Below are 14,028 nucleotides of genomic sequence, written 5' to 3' on the forward strand. Positions count from 1 at the left end.
AAATCGTGACTAAAGTTTGTATCATACGTCATTCAAACAAACATGTACGTTAAAGTTTTCTATAATAAATTTTATATTATTTTGAAAAATGCATGATACATTTTATCGTTGATTAATTTTTTTGAAAAAATAATGCAAACGTTAGATTCTCTTCTTTCCGTTTTTTCTGCTAATTTTGTGTTAGCTTTAGTTTTTTGTAAGTTTTCGAGATATAATAATAGTTACGTATATGAAATTTGTATGTTGTGTAATTAAGAGATATATTTCTTGGTAGAACTGTGTAACTAAGAGAGATAAATAAAATTTACATGAACAAAATAAAAGAAAATTAATCTAACTCCACATAATAAATGAAGAAAAGCGAAAAAGATGTAAAATGTTAAATGGATTCCTATATTGTCATATCAGAAAAACAGTAGGGACAACTTCGTAAATGATCAGCCGTATTTTTATTTATTACTAATAATATATATAAAAAAAATTAAAAAAAAAAACGCACCACTTTTCTTTTTCGCTGATGCACAGCTTGTCGGTTTGCGTGCAAATCCTCTGTTTCTCAACCTCTCTCTCTCTCTCTCTTTTATTCCTCTCTTCTTCTCTCTCTCCCTCTGTTCTAAAGTTCACCAGAGCAAAAACACACATCACTTACTCTCTCTCTCTCTCTCCCCTTCACTTTCTCACAAAACCCACTCTCTCTTTCTTTCTTTCTTCTATTTTTTTTAAAAATTTCCACTTTAAAAAGTTTTTGTTCTTCAGAGTCTTGAATTGTACTAAATAATGTTCATGTGTTTCTTCTCCTTCTTCTTCATTGTTCCCAAGTCTTTTGTTTCTGTGTCCTGAATTCTGATATAATGCTTCTTTAAGTGAGAGAGTTGAGTTGAGTTGACATCACTTCCCTTGAGAGTCTTTCTCTGTTCCCAGAACATCCAACTCTGTTTTCTTTCTTTTGGGTTCTTTGTTCTGTTTTCTCTTTGAAGAATCTTTAAAATTCTCAGATCTTCTGAATCTCTCTCTCTCAAACTTTAAACTTTTTTTTTTTTTTTTTAAGAAACTCTCTCGTTTCCACATGTCGTTGGTCTTTCGCTACAAGCCACGACCATAGAATCTTCTTTGTCTGAAAGAGAGAAAAAAAAAAAAAGAATTGCAATTTACGTTTCTCTTAAGCAATACTACGACGGACTTTCCTAAGACATCAAAAGATTAAATTAAAGAAGACAGAAGAAGAAAGAAGAAAGAAGAAGAAGAAGAAGCTTGCAACAGTATAAAGTTTGAGACTTTGGAGTTTTTTTTTTGGAGGGTCGTGAAAAAAAAATATGGAGATGGCGGTGGCTAACCACCATGAGAGAAGCAGTGATAGTATGAATAGACATTTAGATAGTAGCGGTAAGTACGTTAGGTACACAGCTGAGCAAGTTGAAGCTCTTGAGCGTGTCTACGCCGAGTGTCCTAAGCCTAGCTCTCTCCGGCGACAGCAATTGATCCGTGAATGTTCCATTCTTGCTAATATCGAGCCTAAGCAGATCAAAGTCTGGTTTCAGAACCGCAGGTTTTGCTTCTCTCTCTCTCTCTAGTTGCTACCATTAATTTTTTCTTTAATTAGGGATTTGGAATTTGATTGTATTGGATTTTTATAATATTCAATGGATATGAAAGACCACTTTTTTTTTGTTGCTGTTTCAAGAGATTTGGTGTTTGATTCAATTCTCCGACACAATTTCCTGTTTTTTTTTTACAAAAGGGTTTGGTTGAATCTGTCTGGTAGATTTGGTTATTGTTTTTTTCTGCTCATTAGCGCTTGTACTAACTGTTCTTTTGACTATATATATATGGTTATTGTGTGATGTCTAATCTTGGCAGTTTTGTTGTTGTGTGGTTTTTTCTTTAAGGTGTCGAGATAAGCAGAGGAAAGAGGCGTCCAGGCTTCAGAGCGTAAACCGGAAGCTTTCTGCCATGAATAAACTGTTGATGGAGGAGAATGATAGGCTTCAGAAGCAGGTTTCTCAGCTTGTTTGCGAGAATGGATACATGAAGCAGCAGCTTACCACTGTTGTATGTAACTCTCCCTTGTTTCATATAATGTTCTTAAAAGACCTGATTGTTAGTCTTATCTATTCAATATTGACTTGTTGTTTTAACTTCAGGTGACTGATGCAAGCTGTGATTCAGTGGTCACAACTCCTCAGCATTCGCTTAGAGATGCAAATAGTCCTGCTGGGTAATGTTTTCTTTTGGTTTTGTATTTCCTTTTTTTTCTTTTTCTAATCTTGTTTTCTTGGCCTTATTAACTTGTTTTTTTTTGTTCTTAGATTGCTCTCGATCGCAGAGGAGACTTTGGCAGAGTTCCTATCCAAGGCTACAGGAACTGCTGTTGATTGGGTTCAGATGCCTGGGATGAAGGTTATACACTTCTCCTATTGTTACTTATGTGCTTTTTTTTTGTTTTATTCGTGTTGATACTATGACAATATGTGTGAGATTGAAATGTGAAATCTGATGTTGTGTGTGTTTAGCCTGGTCCGGATTCGGTTGGCATCTTTGCTATTTCGCAAAGATGCAGTGGAGTGGCAGCTCGAGCCTGTGGTCTTGTTAGTTTAGAACCTATGAAGGTAAGAAAAGGCTACTCTTGTTTTTTTTTAATGCTACACAGATTCGAGTCAAAATGTTTCATATTTGTTATCTTTGCAGATTGCAGAGATCCTCAAAGATCGGCCATCTTGGTTCCGTGACTGTAGGAGCCTTGAAGTTTTCACTATGTTCCCGGCTGGTAATGGCGGCACAATCGAGCTTGTGTATATGCAGGTGAGTGTTTATCTTTCTTTTGGTTTACTTTTCTATCTCTCTAACACTTGAAAATGAATGAATAAAGTTGAAAAATGGCTTTTGGTCAGACATATGCACCAACGACTCTGGCTCCTGCCCGCGATTTCTGGACCCTGAGATACACAACGAGCCTCGACAATGGCAGTTTTGTGGTATGTAACTCTCATTGGTCTGTCTACTGCATAAAAAACTGCAGGGTATTAATGTTTTTTCATGTATCTTTTGAAGGTTTGTGAGAGGTCACTTTCTGGCTCTGGAGCTGGGCCTAACGCTGCTTCAGCTTCTCAGTTTGTAAGAGCAGAAATGCTTTCTAGTGGTTATTTAATAAGACCTTGTGATGGTGGAGGTTCAATTATTCACATTGTTGATCACCTTAATCTCGAGGTAATTAGATCTTTGCAAAAGGACATATTGTTTCCTTAAAATTTCTTAAGGAACTAATAAGAAATATCTGTTCTTGCATTATAGGCTTGGAGTGTTCCGGATGTGCTTCGACCCCTTTATGAGTCATCTAAAGTTGTCGCTCAAAAAATGACTATTTCCGTGAGTACATGTGTAACAAAATAACTTGAGATATGGTTAATTCATATGCATATCTAATGGTTGAGGTTTTGGTTCATGTTTTAGGCATTGCGGTATATAAGGCAACTAGCGCAAGAGTCTAATGGTGAAGTAGTGTATGGATTAGGAAGGCAGCCCGCGGTTCTTAGAACCTTTAGCCAAAGATTAAGCAGGTACTTCGATCATGAGCTAAAAATTAGGAAGGCAGCTACTCTTTGCTCTCTTTTGCTTTTTTGACATATTACCTGTTTTTGGTTTTCTTGCAGGGGTTTTAATGATGCAGTGAATGGGTTTGGTGACGATGGGTGGTCTACAATGCCTTGTGATGGGGCAGAAGATATCATCGTTGCTATTAACTCCACGAAGCATTTGAATAATATTTCTAATTCTCTTTCGTTCCTTGGAGGCGTGCTCTGTACCAAGGCTTCAATGCTTCTCCAAGTATGTTAATGTGCCTAGCTTGGTACTTTCCTTTTGTCCATATTCAATGGCTGAAAAATTCTATTGTTTATTGTCTTCTGTAGAATGTTCCTCCTGCGGTTTTGATTCGGTTTCTTAGAGAACATCGATCCGAGTGGGCTGATTTCAATGTTGATGCATATTCTGCTGCTACACTTAAAGCGGGTACCTTTGCTTATCCGGGAATGAGACCGACGAGGTTCACTGGGAGTCAAATTATAATGCCACTAGGGCATACAATTGAACATGAAGAAGTAAGACTTCAAAGTCTTTACCAGCTGTGAAAACATCATCTAGTGTTTTCTCTCTAATGTATTTGGTGTTGTTATGTTTCAGATGCTTGAAGTTGTTAGACTAGAAGGTCATTCTCTTGCACAAGAAGATGCATTTATGTCCCGGGATGTCCATCTCCTTCAGGTACATCATATCACTTCTAAGTTCTAACCCAATGGATCTTGAAATTTCTCTCATTCCAAAGTTATACTGACGTTAATGATGTATGGTAGATATGTACTGGGATTGACGAGAATGCTGTTGGAGCTTGTTCCGAACTGATATTTGCTCCGATTAATGAGATGTTCCCGGATGATGCTCCACTTGTTCCTTCTGGCTTCCGAGTCATACCAGTTGATGCTAAAACTGTACTTGTCTTTCCTTCATCACTTTTTTCTTCTCTTACTTAAAGATGTTTGTCTCAAGCCTCATATATTTTTTACTCAATACAGGGAGATGCGCAAGATCTGTTAACCGCTAATCACCGCACACTAGACTTAACTTCGAGCCTCGAAGTTGGTCCATCACCAGAGAATGCTTCTGGAAACCCGTCTTCTTCTAGCTCAAGCTCGAGATGCATCCTCACTATAGCTTTCCAGTTCCCTTTCGAAAACAACTTGCAAGACAATGTTGCCGGTATGGCTTGTCAGTACGTGCGGAGTGTTATTTCATCAGTTCAACGTGTTGCAATGGCTATTTCACCATCTGGGATAAGCCCAAGTTTGGGGTCCAAATTGTCCCCAGGATCTCCTGAAGCTGTTACTCTTGCCCAGTGGATCTCTCAAAGTTACACGTAGGTTTCAATGTTTACTTATGACCCGTTCTTATAAACCTCGAGCTTATCGTTGATGTTTTACGTTAATATGTTTGTTTTCTCAGTCACCACTTAGGCTCGGAGTTGCTAACGATTGACTCGCTCGGAAGCAACGACTCGGTACTAAAACTTCTATGGGATCACCAAGATGCCATCTTGTGTTGTTCTTTAAAGGTATGTGTCCTAAAAACAAACTAAAATTGGTTAATGTGTCAGAAGTCAGAACGGTTCTGAATAGAACACCTGTAGATTTAGATGTATAATGTGGTCTGGTCATGTTGCAGCCACAGCCAGTGTTCATGTTTGCGAACCAAGCTGGTCTAGACATGCTAGAGACAACACTTGTAGCCTTACAAGACATTACACTCGAAAAGATTTTCGATGAGTCTGGTCGGAAGGCTCTCTGCTCCGACTTCGCCAAGCTAATGCAACAGGTAAAGAAAAGAAAAATTCACCCATCTGCAGATAACGTTTTCGATTCATTATCTGAGACTTGTCTTGTCTTTCTACAGGGATTTGCATGCTTGCCCTCAGGAATCTGTGTGTCAACAATGGGAAGACATGTGAGTTATGAACAAGCTGTTGCTTGGAAAGTGTTTGCTCCATCTGAAGACAACAACAATTTGCATTGTCTTGCCTTCTCCTTTGTAAACTGGTCTTTTGTGTGATTCTCATTTGCTAGAAGGAAAGACTAATTAAAATTTTACATTAGAGAACTCAAATTTTTGGTTGTTGTTTAGGTCTCTGTTTTGGTTTTTAATTATTATGATCAAATGTTACTCACTGTTTTTTCATAATGTATTTGGTTTTAATGAGTGAGGAAAAAAAAAGAGCAGATCAATGTAGGGATGCTGTGACATTTTTGTTTTAGTTATAAAGTGGAGTTATAAGGTTACAACATTGATACTTTTGCATTTGACAGTTTAATTTTCACATCCCTTGCTATATATTTAATCCCTTTAGTAATAATATAAACTATTTAGAAAAATACAAAGAATCAACAAGAATCCACAGATGTAAGAAAGAAAAATTACAGCCAAGTAACTTTTTTTTGTTTGGATTGGCCGTTTAATAGAAAGATGTTCAGAATCTCATGCATCTAGATGGTAAACCTGTCTGATGATTGACGGCGACAATCTCAGAGACATTGTTGCAACGAAGAACATCTTGACCAAGCTTAGCTCCTGCAGCTTTAAGACCTTTAAGTGAAACCGGCATGTTAAAGAGGTTGAGCGAGGGAAGCTTAGAAAGCGGAGGGAGTTTCTGGTTCGGTAAGAAGTTTCTGAAATCATCCATAAGCAAAGGAACTTCGAAATCGGTTTTGTTGTGTTTCACAACATTGTCTTTAGCTGCGATGTGAGCTCCTGGTTCCATGTGGTTGGTTGAGAAGCTTGATTGGTTAGGGAAGTTTGGGTAGAGACTAACGTATCCTCTAAGATACATCATGTCGATTAAGAACTTCTTCCAGGAAGCTTGCCAACCGTTGGTTCTTGATTTCGGAATCTGGACAGGATTAGCTTTGGCGTTTTCAGTGAATCTCATGTTCATGTAGACGTAGAACTCTCTCCATTGCTTTGGGAAGAAAACGGCTCCCCAACTGCAAGGTAACTGGTGAAGGTAAGGTGTGTGTGGATGGATTTGTTTGAAGAAATCTGTTGGGTTCCATTTGGGTCTCTCTTTGACGACTTCGACGATTTTGGGTGTGTAAAGAGAGATAGAGGAGAGTTCCGGGAAAGAGACTTGAGGGTCGTAGTGGTAAGCCAATAGAGCGTATTTGATCCAGAGGAAGTAGTAAGGAGAGACTTCAATGTCGTCTTCAAGCAAGAGACCAAAGTCATCATCAGAAGCTGGATACCAACTCTCGCTCACAGCTCGGATTAAGCCTCCTTGGATGATTCGTCTTCTTAGTGTTTTTGGTCCGTGAGGCCAATCAAATGTGCTCACTACTTTGATCGTCTCTTCATCCACTTTGCTATCCATGTTGAAGCTGAGAGATATTTCGTCGCCAAGGTAGTATGCATTGCTCAAAGACCTAAGCAATCTTAACAAAGATTGAGCTCGGTTTTGCGTAATGATATTCACTGAGACTCTCATTTTATTCCAGTCTGCAAATCATAACAAATTTAGTCAGTTCAAGTAAGCAAAATTTCGAAAGCCAAATGCAAAAAGATAATGATATACTTACTTGGCAATGCTGTTGATCTTAGATCAGCCATCCATAAAACCTTAGAGATAGAAGCTCTAGGGAGCAAAACCAATGCGGTGCCATTAAGATTAGTCTCAGTAGCCATTTTCAAAGCTTTCTTAACATTAGGATCAGCATCAGCAACAGTAATCACCACACTTGGGTTATGAATCTTAATAAGCCCTTTCATACTCGAATACACAGCTTGAAACACAGGCACCTCTGAGTTAGACACACCCAAGATAGCTCCAACTTCCAAATCAAAAATCTTAAATCTCCTCTCTTTACAAACAACCAAAGGCCACTTCAAAGCCGAAGCCGCATCCTCACAAGGACAGAACTTCCCACCAGATACCGCAATATAAGCCTTCTTACCAACAGTACCTCTGAACTTTTCAAGCAAAGGACCAAGCGCTTTAACTTCATCTATCGAATGAGCGTAAAACAAAGCGTCAATCTTCTGAGGATGCATCGCAGCCCATTGAGTAATGTAACCAGTGGACAACGCTTTCCACCATTGATTGTCTCTTACTTCAACAATGTTTTTGAAAATCACAGTCGTCTCTGATACATAAGCTAGTCTGTGTTCACTATCTCCCCATGTCTCCTTATCATTTGGATCCACTGGTAACACAAACGAACCTGCATTTCTATACTTCTGTAGCTGATAACTGCAAAAACACAAACCTTTCATCATTAGAATTTACTAATCCTAATTAATTTTTAATTAATCATATAACAAAACACGTGATTTCTAAAGACGTTACTACTACTATATTATAATTATATACTAAAGTTTTGTTTAATTAATTATGATTAACCAAATTAAACATTTGCCTTATCCTACACTCAAAAAATTTCAAATTCCCGAGGAACACGAGATGAGACTAACCTCAGGTGAAGATCTTCACCGGTGGAGAATGTGAATGGTTTCTCGATGAACAAAGCTTTAACGAGCTCCGCCGATAAGAACCACGAGCTTGATAAGAAATCAACTTGAAGAATCCGATCTAAGGTGATGTCGTAAGCCGGATCAGGCAAGTAAAGCCCAGCTTCCTTAGATCTAAACTTCCTATAGCTCGGAAACGTGAAGTCCTTTTGCCGGAACGGCAAAATCCTACCGATGCTTCCCAAAACGGAGTTCTCGTATTTCTCAGTTCCGGCGACGTGTGAGAGCATCTGAAGCATTTTTTTCCCAGGGATCATATCGTCGTCGAGTATGTAAACCAGATCTGCTTCTGTTTGAAGCGCGATTTGGAATCTTCCGTAGTATTTGAAGTCGTAGTTTGAGCTGATGAAGCTGATTCGTGAATCGTTGTAGCTTCCGGCGATTCGCCGGAGAGATGCTTCGTTAGGGCTTCCGAAGGCCAGAACCCAGACATGGTGAAACGCTAGCGTTTGGTGGAGGAGTGAATCGAGCTGAGCGCAAAGTGTTTTCCTCTTGAAGTGGTTTAGTATTACTGTTACTTTGGGCTTATTTGGCCCATTTAAAGCCCATTTTGATTTCATCTTCATCAACTCTTGTAAAGTCTCGGACTCAAGGTTCTTCCTCTGGAACGCTAAAACGTCGTCGTATAGCTCTCTCTTCATCTTGATCATTTGCTGATCGTTTGATTTTTTCTGCGAGAAGTCTATTTTCTCGTACTCGCAAACCTCCGCCGGTGAAACCACCGCCGGGAAGTTATCCTCCGATCTGAGAAAAGAGGCGGAGTCTTGGTAGTGGCTGACGACGTGAGGAGTGACGATGTAACTACGCACATTATGGGCCCATTTAGTGGCCCAAGTGAAGTCTGGCTTGGCCCTTAAGTCAATGGAAGGGCTCATGTAGTAGAGAAGTCCGGTGGCGTAGACGGCAAATGCAAACTGAAGACACGTTAGAGCCGTCACGAACTTGGCTGAGTTGAGTTTCCGGTTAGGTTTTGGTTTGCCGGATGAGTATTCTCCGAAGATGCTCTCTATGTAATCGCCTCCGCTGCTTCTCACAGCCGGTGGTCGTATAAAACCCATTTTGTCAGGATCTGAAACCTTATTATAGAGTAGGAGTAGGAGAAGAAAGAGAAATAAGAATGTGTTTTTTTTTTGTTTCTCACTGTTTAGAGCAAATGTATATATATAGATGAAGATGACATAAACATATATATATATATATATATATATATATGTATATAAAGTGAGATTTGTGGGTGAAGAAGCATTACATAAGGAGGATATCACATGGGGTAAACGTTCATTAAGAATAAAGTAAAGTGTTTAAAACAAACTTCATTGGTTGAATATGTTATTAAAAAAGGTTACGCGATACCGTTTGATTTTATATAACTCACTTTGTTTTCTATTATTCAAGAAAATATGATTATATAGTTTTAAAAAAAAAGGATAATTAGGACAACAACACTCAACGGAAAAAGCCGGGTTCATTGGCGTATAAAAGGGTTACCCTTGCATAAGTTGCATTTAACACTTCCATATGCTATGTTTTTTTCTTTTTCTTTTGCATATATTGTATTTGCATGGCTAAGAGAGCCTAAGAAGTAAGTACAATACTTTTTATTGTTTAAGAAGTTAATTTAGATTTCACTTTCTTGTTATGAATCAGGGAGTAAATGAGTTTTAGCTCAACCAAACTCAAGATTGTTCAAAAGCTAAACCAAAACTAATGTGCTCGGTGTGAAAGTAAAAAGAATCAGTTTGTTCATATAGACTATATTCTATATACTATAGTATTATATAAGCATTAAAAGATTAAAGATAGATGCAGCATAATCGAGAAGGAGAACATAAAGTATATTACCTTTGTGTACATGATCGCGCGTATTGTGAGAGAATCAAGCCTTTTCTTCTTCAACAATCGATCCACAAGATATATTATTATACTATTATATAGTACAGATTCTCTCCTTGAATAAATTTGAAGTATAAAGAGAGTCGAAGAATCCAAAAGAAAGAAAGATTTTGAGTAGAGAATGAGTTATTGAAAGTTTTAGAGTATAAAAAAATACATTTTATAACAAATGTCTTGGACAAGCGACGGTTTGACTTTGCAAATTGGCATGTAGATACGTAGTTGAACTTTGCAGCGATTTGCCACCTTTTGCTTATATTATACTAGCTTCTTTGTTATCATAATATTCTAAATATTGGAACTTAGCCGAACATTTTACCAGAATTTTTCCATTTTGGACCGATCGATATACGTAAATTAAATCGTAATAATAACAAACAACCAAAAAAAAGTAGAAAAGGCAAGTAATAATTTTCTTAAACCCGTGGAGTTTTATTTTTTTATGTCCGTATATTTTGATTTGAGAGCCTAGTTATTTTTTTATTAGATGAATATTTTTTTTCTTCCATGTGCAATTGAATTTAATTTAGATCTGGTAACTAAAACCGAAATAGTTTTCTCCAACATATTGTTTGTTGAACTAACTGTACTTAAAAATGTTAAAAAATAAAGGGAAATTACACAGACTCTTAATGTATAGCTTTGCATTCTCACTTCTCTAACCTAGCTATACTAATAAAAAAGAAAATACGTTTTTTTGGATAATTATCATAGAGATATTTTAGACATACACTTTCTCTGTATAAAGACTTTTCAGGCACATTATATTTTGGTGTTGGTGCTCTTATGACCCATTACACCATCCATCAAGTGATCGCTCAGTTTTTCTATGATGCTGCATTTCTCATGAGTGCTTGTTTCACTTAAGATTATTCGTTTTGTCTCATAGCGCAAGATGGTCAGATTCTGGAAAATAAAGTAGCAAATGATATTTATATATATCCTTACGATATATCAAACCAAATTTTCCAAAACATATCACAAATTTGTTTATATGTAAACTATAACATTTTCACCGTAAGCATTTCAATCCATTTAAAATGACAATATTTACATTAATTATGTTTCTTTGGATTGTACAAAACGATTAGTATATTTTGTTCTTCATCATGTATAAATAAATTATATTAGTCTCTCTAATCCTTGCTTAATTATTATTATTAAATCTGTTCATACTTCATACTCGTAGTTTTTTTTGTTACTTAGATTACGAGTTTTGAGGTCGGTCACACATGTGTGACTTTAATTAAGAATATAATTATCCCTTCATCACCCGATCCACATACCGTGAACATGATTGCTACCTTTTTCTTTGACGTCGATTGCTTATTTACACTCATTTCAGGTACATTTATATACACAAAATCAATAATACGTGTACGATACATTTATAAACACAAGTAAATACGTATTCAAATATGAATGTATAGGATTTTTAATTTATTTCAGAGCTACAATTAACTAAACTAAATACGTATACGATTATATTTATATTCATAAATTAATAAGTTCTCGGACAATTAATTACCCATGTGTTTTTTCGCACTTTTCAAATGAAATGAATGTATTTATTTACTAGAAAATTATTTCATATAGTATACTAATAAAGAAAAATTAAACTTTTTTTAATCTTAAAAAAAAAGAAGAGAACCCATCATACTACAGCTACTAGTACCATTTACTTTTTTTTTGGTTTGGTGTAGAAAGGATGATTTTGAGCAGCGGGTAACTAAGTTTGGACACCAACTAGACAAAAAAAAAAAAAAAAAGGAATTCTAACGAAATTGATATGTGATGCCCGGTCTCTCCAAAAATAGGAAATTGTTGTATTTTCCGAAGGAGTTGTAAGTTGACTTCTCATGAAACAACTCTTTTTACGACCAAGCAGCTTCGTTGTTCCATTGTACCTAATATATGTGGACCGACATATAGTTATGAACACGAATGTATAGTGTAAATTACTTATTAGAACTTCACCAAACTTAGCTCTTACTGTTTGTCAACTTCATAGTGTCAAGTACACCACTTTCTAATGTGTGTATACACCCATGTATATGTGTATTTCAAAGTCAATGTACAAGTGGTTATCCAATTTGCTATTATTAAATTATAATTTGCATTTTTGCTGAAAGGTTTGATTCATCTCACATATTTTGATATCAACTTATATTTTTTGTTGAAGCCTGGTCTTCAGACATATGCATGTGAAACTGTGAATTCATATATATAGCTTACTTCGTTTGTTTGACAAGAGTGTAAATAATTATATATGGATGAGTAATTAATATAAACTGATGTCAATAACAACAAGCTTTTAACTTCTCAAGATAATCGTGAACTGTTTTGTCATTATATATAACTACAAATAATATCTAAAAACGGAAAGACTTACAAAGAGAAAATATGGAATACGTACTGTTGGCAGACAAAAAAAAAGCCACCGAAGCAAGTTGATGCATCATGCATGTAAAGAAAAAGAGAGTTCTTAAAAATCCTTTCTAAAAACTATAATCTAAATAGTAAGCATGAGCATAATTCGCTGATTAAATGTAAACATGAATGATATAGAGGTATACGCAGCAGAACGAGAATAAATAGGATTAGGATACTAATATATAATGGACAAACGCTAAGCGTCGTCACATGAACCGTTCGCATTGGCGGCTTATGAGCTCATCATATATATGCAACGAGGTAGAATGCCCTCTTTTAGGTATCAAGTCGAGCCTGAAAAAAAAAAACAACAAGCCAAACACCATCCATACAAGACAATGGAATATACAAATAAAAAAAGTGATAAGTACTATATTTTAGAAGATAAGTACTAGACACGATAGGTACAGACTTATAAATTGTCAATTTAAAACTTACATAGAAGAATCTCTTGTGTGCTATACTTAGGATGTTGCCATCTAAAGGGTCAAAGCTAGTCTAACGACTTGATATCCAATTGGTCTAAAGTACGACTATAAATATACCAAAAACTTTTCATATCTATAGACTTATTTCTCAAGAATTTTCTTACGTGAGATTCCATCAAATTAGGCTAGTTTCAGTATAGTCGTTGAATTATTTAGTCTAATATAAGATTTTCCTTGGCCACATTATGGTCCTCCAATAACATTAAACTTACCTTTCGACGAAACAACCTTATATTGAGGATTATCTCTAACATGGTATACAATATTAATACTTACAAAAAAAATTTGTAGATACAATCCTTACTAAAAGAATCGGACTATATCTAGTCCTTCCGACACATTTTTTGTTTTGTTTTGTTTGTGTGTTCTGTTGTAGTTGGTGATGTTCGGGAAAAATCAAACATTGGTATTCCAAGAGAAAGTAATAATACCATCTCCCTTATTTGTGTATGATTAAATTGTTAACATATTATTAGGTAGTGAGTAGTGACTAGTGAGCTTGAAAATGATCGATGAAACATTAACATAATCTATCATTTGTATAGGGAAAAATTTAACAAAAACAAACGTTTCCGTTTTAGTTGTTTCTTTCCATTTTTGTTTTGATTTCAGTTTCATCGGAAGACAAGAAAACAAGACGCAGTTAAACTTAATAAGATTCTTCTATTTTTTCTTTGATAAACTAAGCGAAGAATTAATTATTCCAAAGCGGCCATTCACTAGTCGAGCGGGATTTGGTGAAGGAAATAGTTTTTAAAAACTCGACTGACAGAAAAATTCTTGTTTATTATTCATAACATAAAAATTCTTCAATTGATTTATTAAAAAATATATAGAAAATGCTAATAAATAACTATTTGACTTTATAAATCAATATAAATACTTTTGACTTTATTGAGAGAATTTGGAGGTAGATCTTGAGATCCAAAAACACAGGCTAGCTTCAGCACGTGAGCAAGTCGCCATATCGATTTTAATATAGTCTTCAGTTGTAAAATACCAAACAAGCTTTATAATACGCACTAAAAAGAATTGATTAATCATACATACATTTGTGTTGTGGCCTTGTGGGGATACAAAAAAAAAATTCACTTAGGACTCGTTTGTGGAAGTCAACAAGAAAAAATTCAGGATGTTTGTGAATTGTGATCTT

At 35.9% G+C, this 14,028-nt stretch overlaps 2 protein-coding genes across 2 annotated transcripts; one reads left to right on the forward strand and one right to left on the reverse strand.

The window, feature by feature from the left end:
* Nucleotides 1-497: 497 nt before the first annotated feature.
* Nucleotides 498-5,827, forward strand: LOC104738152 (homeobox-leucine zipper protein REVOLUTA). Its single transcript, XM_010458377.3, has 18 exons — nt 498-1,546; nt 1,887-2,049; nt 2,142-2,215; nt 2,307-2,397; nt 2,511-2,606; nt 2,686-2,799; nt 2,889-2,972; nt 3,049-3,204; nt 3,289-3,363; nt 3,448-3,554; nt 3,648-3,822; nt 3,906-4,094; nt 4,177-4,257; nt 4,347-4,481; nt 4,566-4,906; nt 4,993-5,101; nt 5,212-5,361; nt 5,440-5,827. The coding sequence occupies exons 1-18, from the start codon at nt 1,314-1,316 to the stop codon at nt 5,593-5,595; spliced, it is 2,529 nt and encodes an 842-aa protein (XP_010456679.2). The 5' UTR covers nt 498-1,313; the 3' UTR covers nt 5,596-5,827.
* A 27-nt stretch (nt 5,828-5,854) lies between these two features.
* LOC104738147 (uncharacterized) lies at nt 5,855-9,261 on the reverse strand. The gene is made up of 3 exons (XM_010458372.3): nt 8,005-9,261; nt 7,113-7,783; nt 5,855-7,032 (listed from the first exon to the last, which is right to left on the reverse strand). The coding sequence occupies exons 1-3, from the start codon at nt 9,117-9,119 to the stop codon at nt 6,011-6,013; spliced, it is 2,808 nt and encodes a 935-aa protein (XP_010456674.2). The 5' UTR covers nt 9,120-9,261; the 3' UTR covers nt 5,855-6,010.
* Nucleotides 9,262-14,028: the final 4,767 nt, after the last annotated feature.

The sequence above is a fragment of the Camelina sativa genome, chromosome 2, assembly GCF_030686135.1.
Source record: "Camelina sativa cultivar CO46 ecotype springtype chromosome 2, ASM3068613v1".
NCBI lineage: Eukaryota > Viridiplantae > Streptophyta > Magnoliopsida > Brassicales > Brassicaceae > Camelina > Camelina sativa.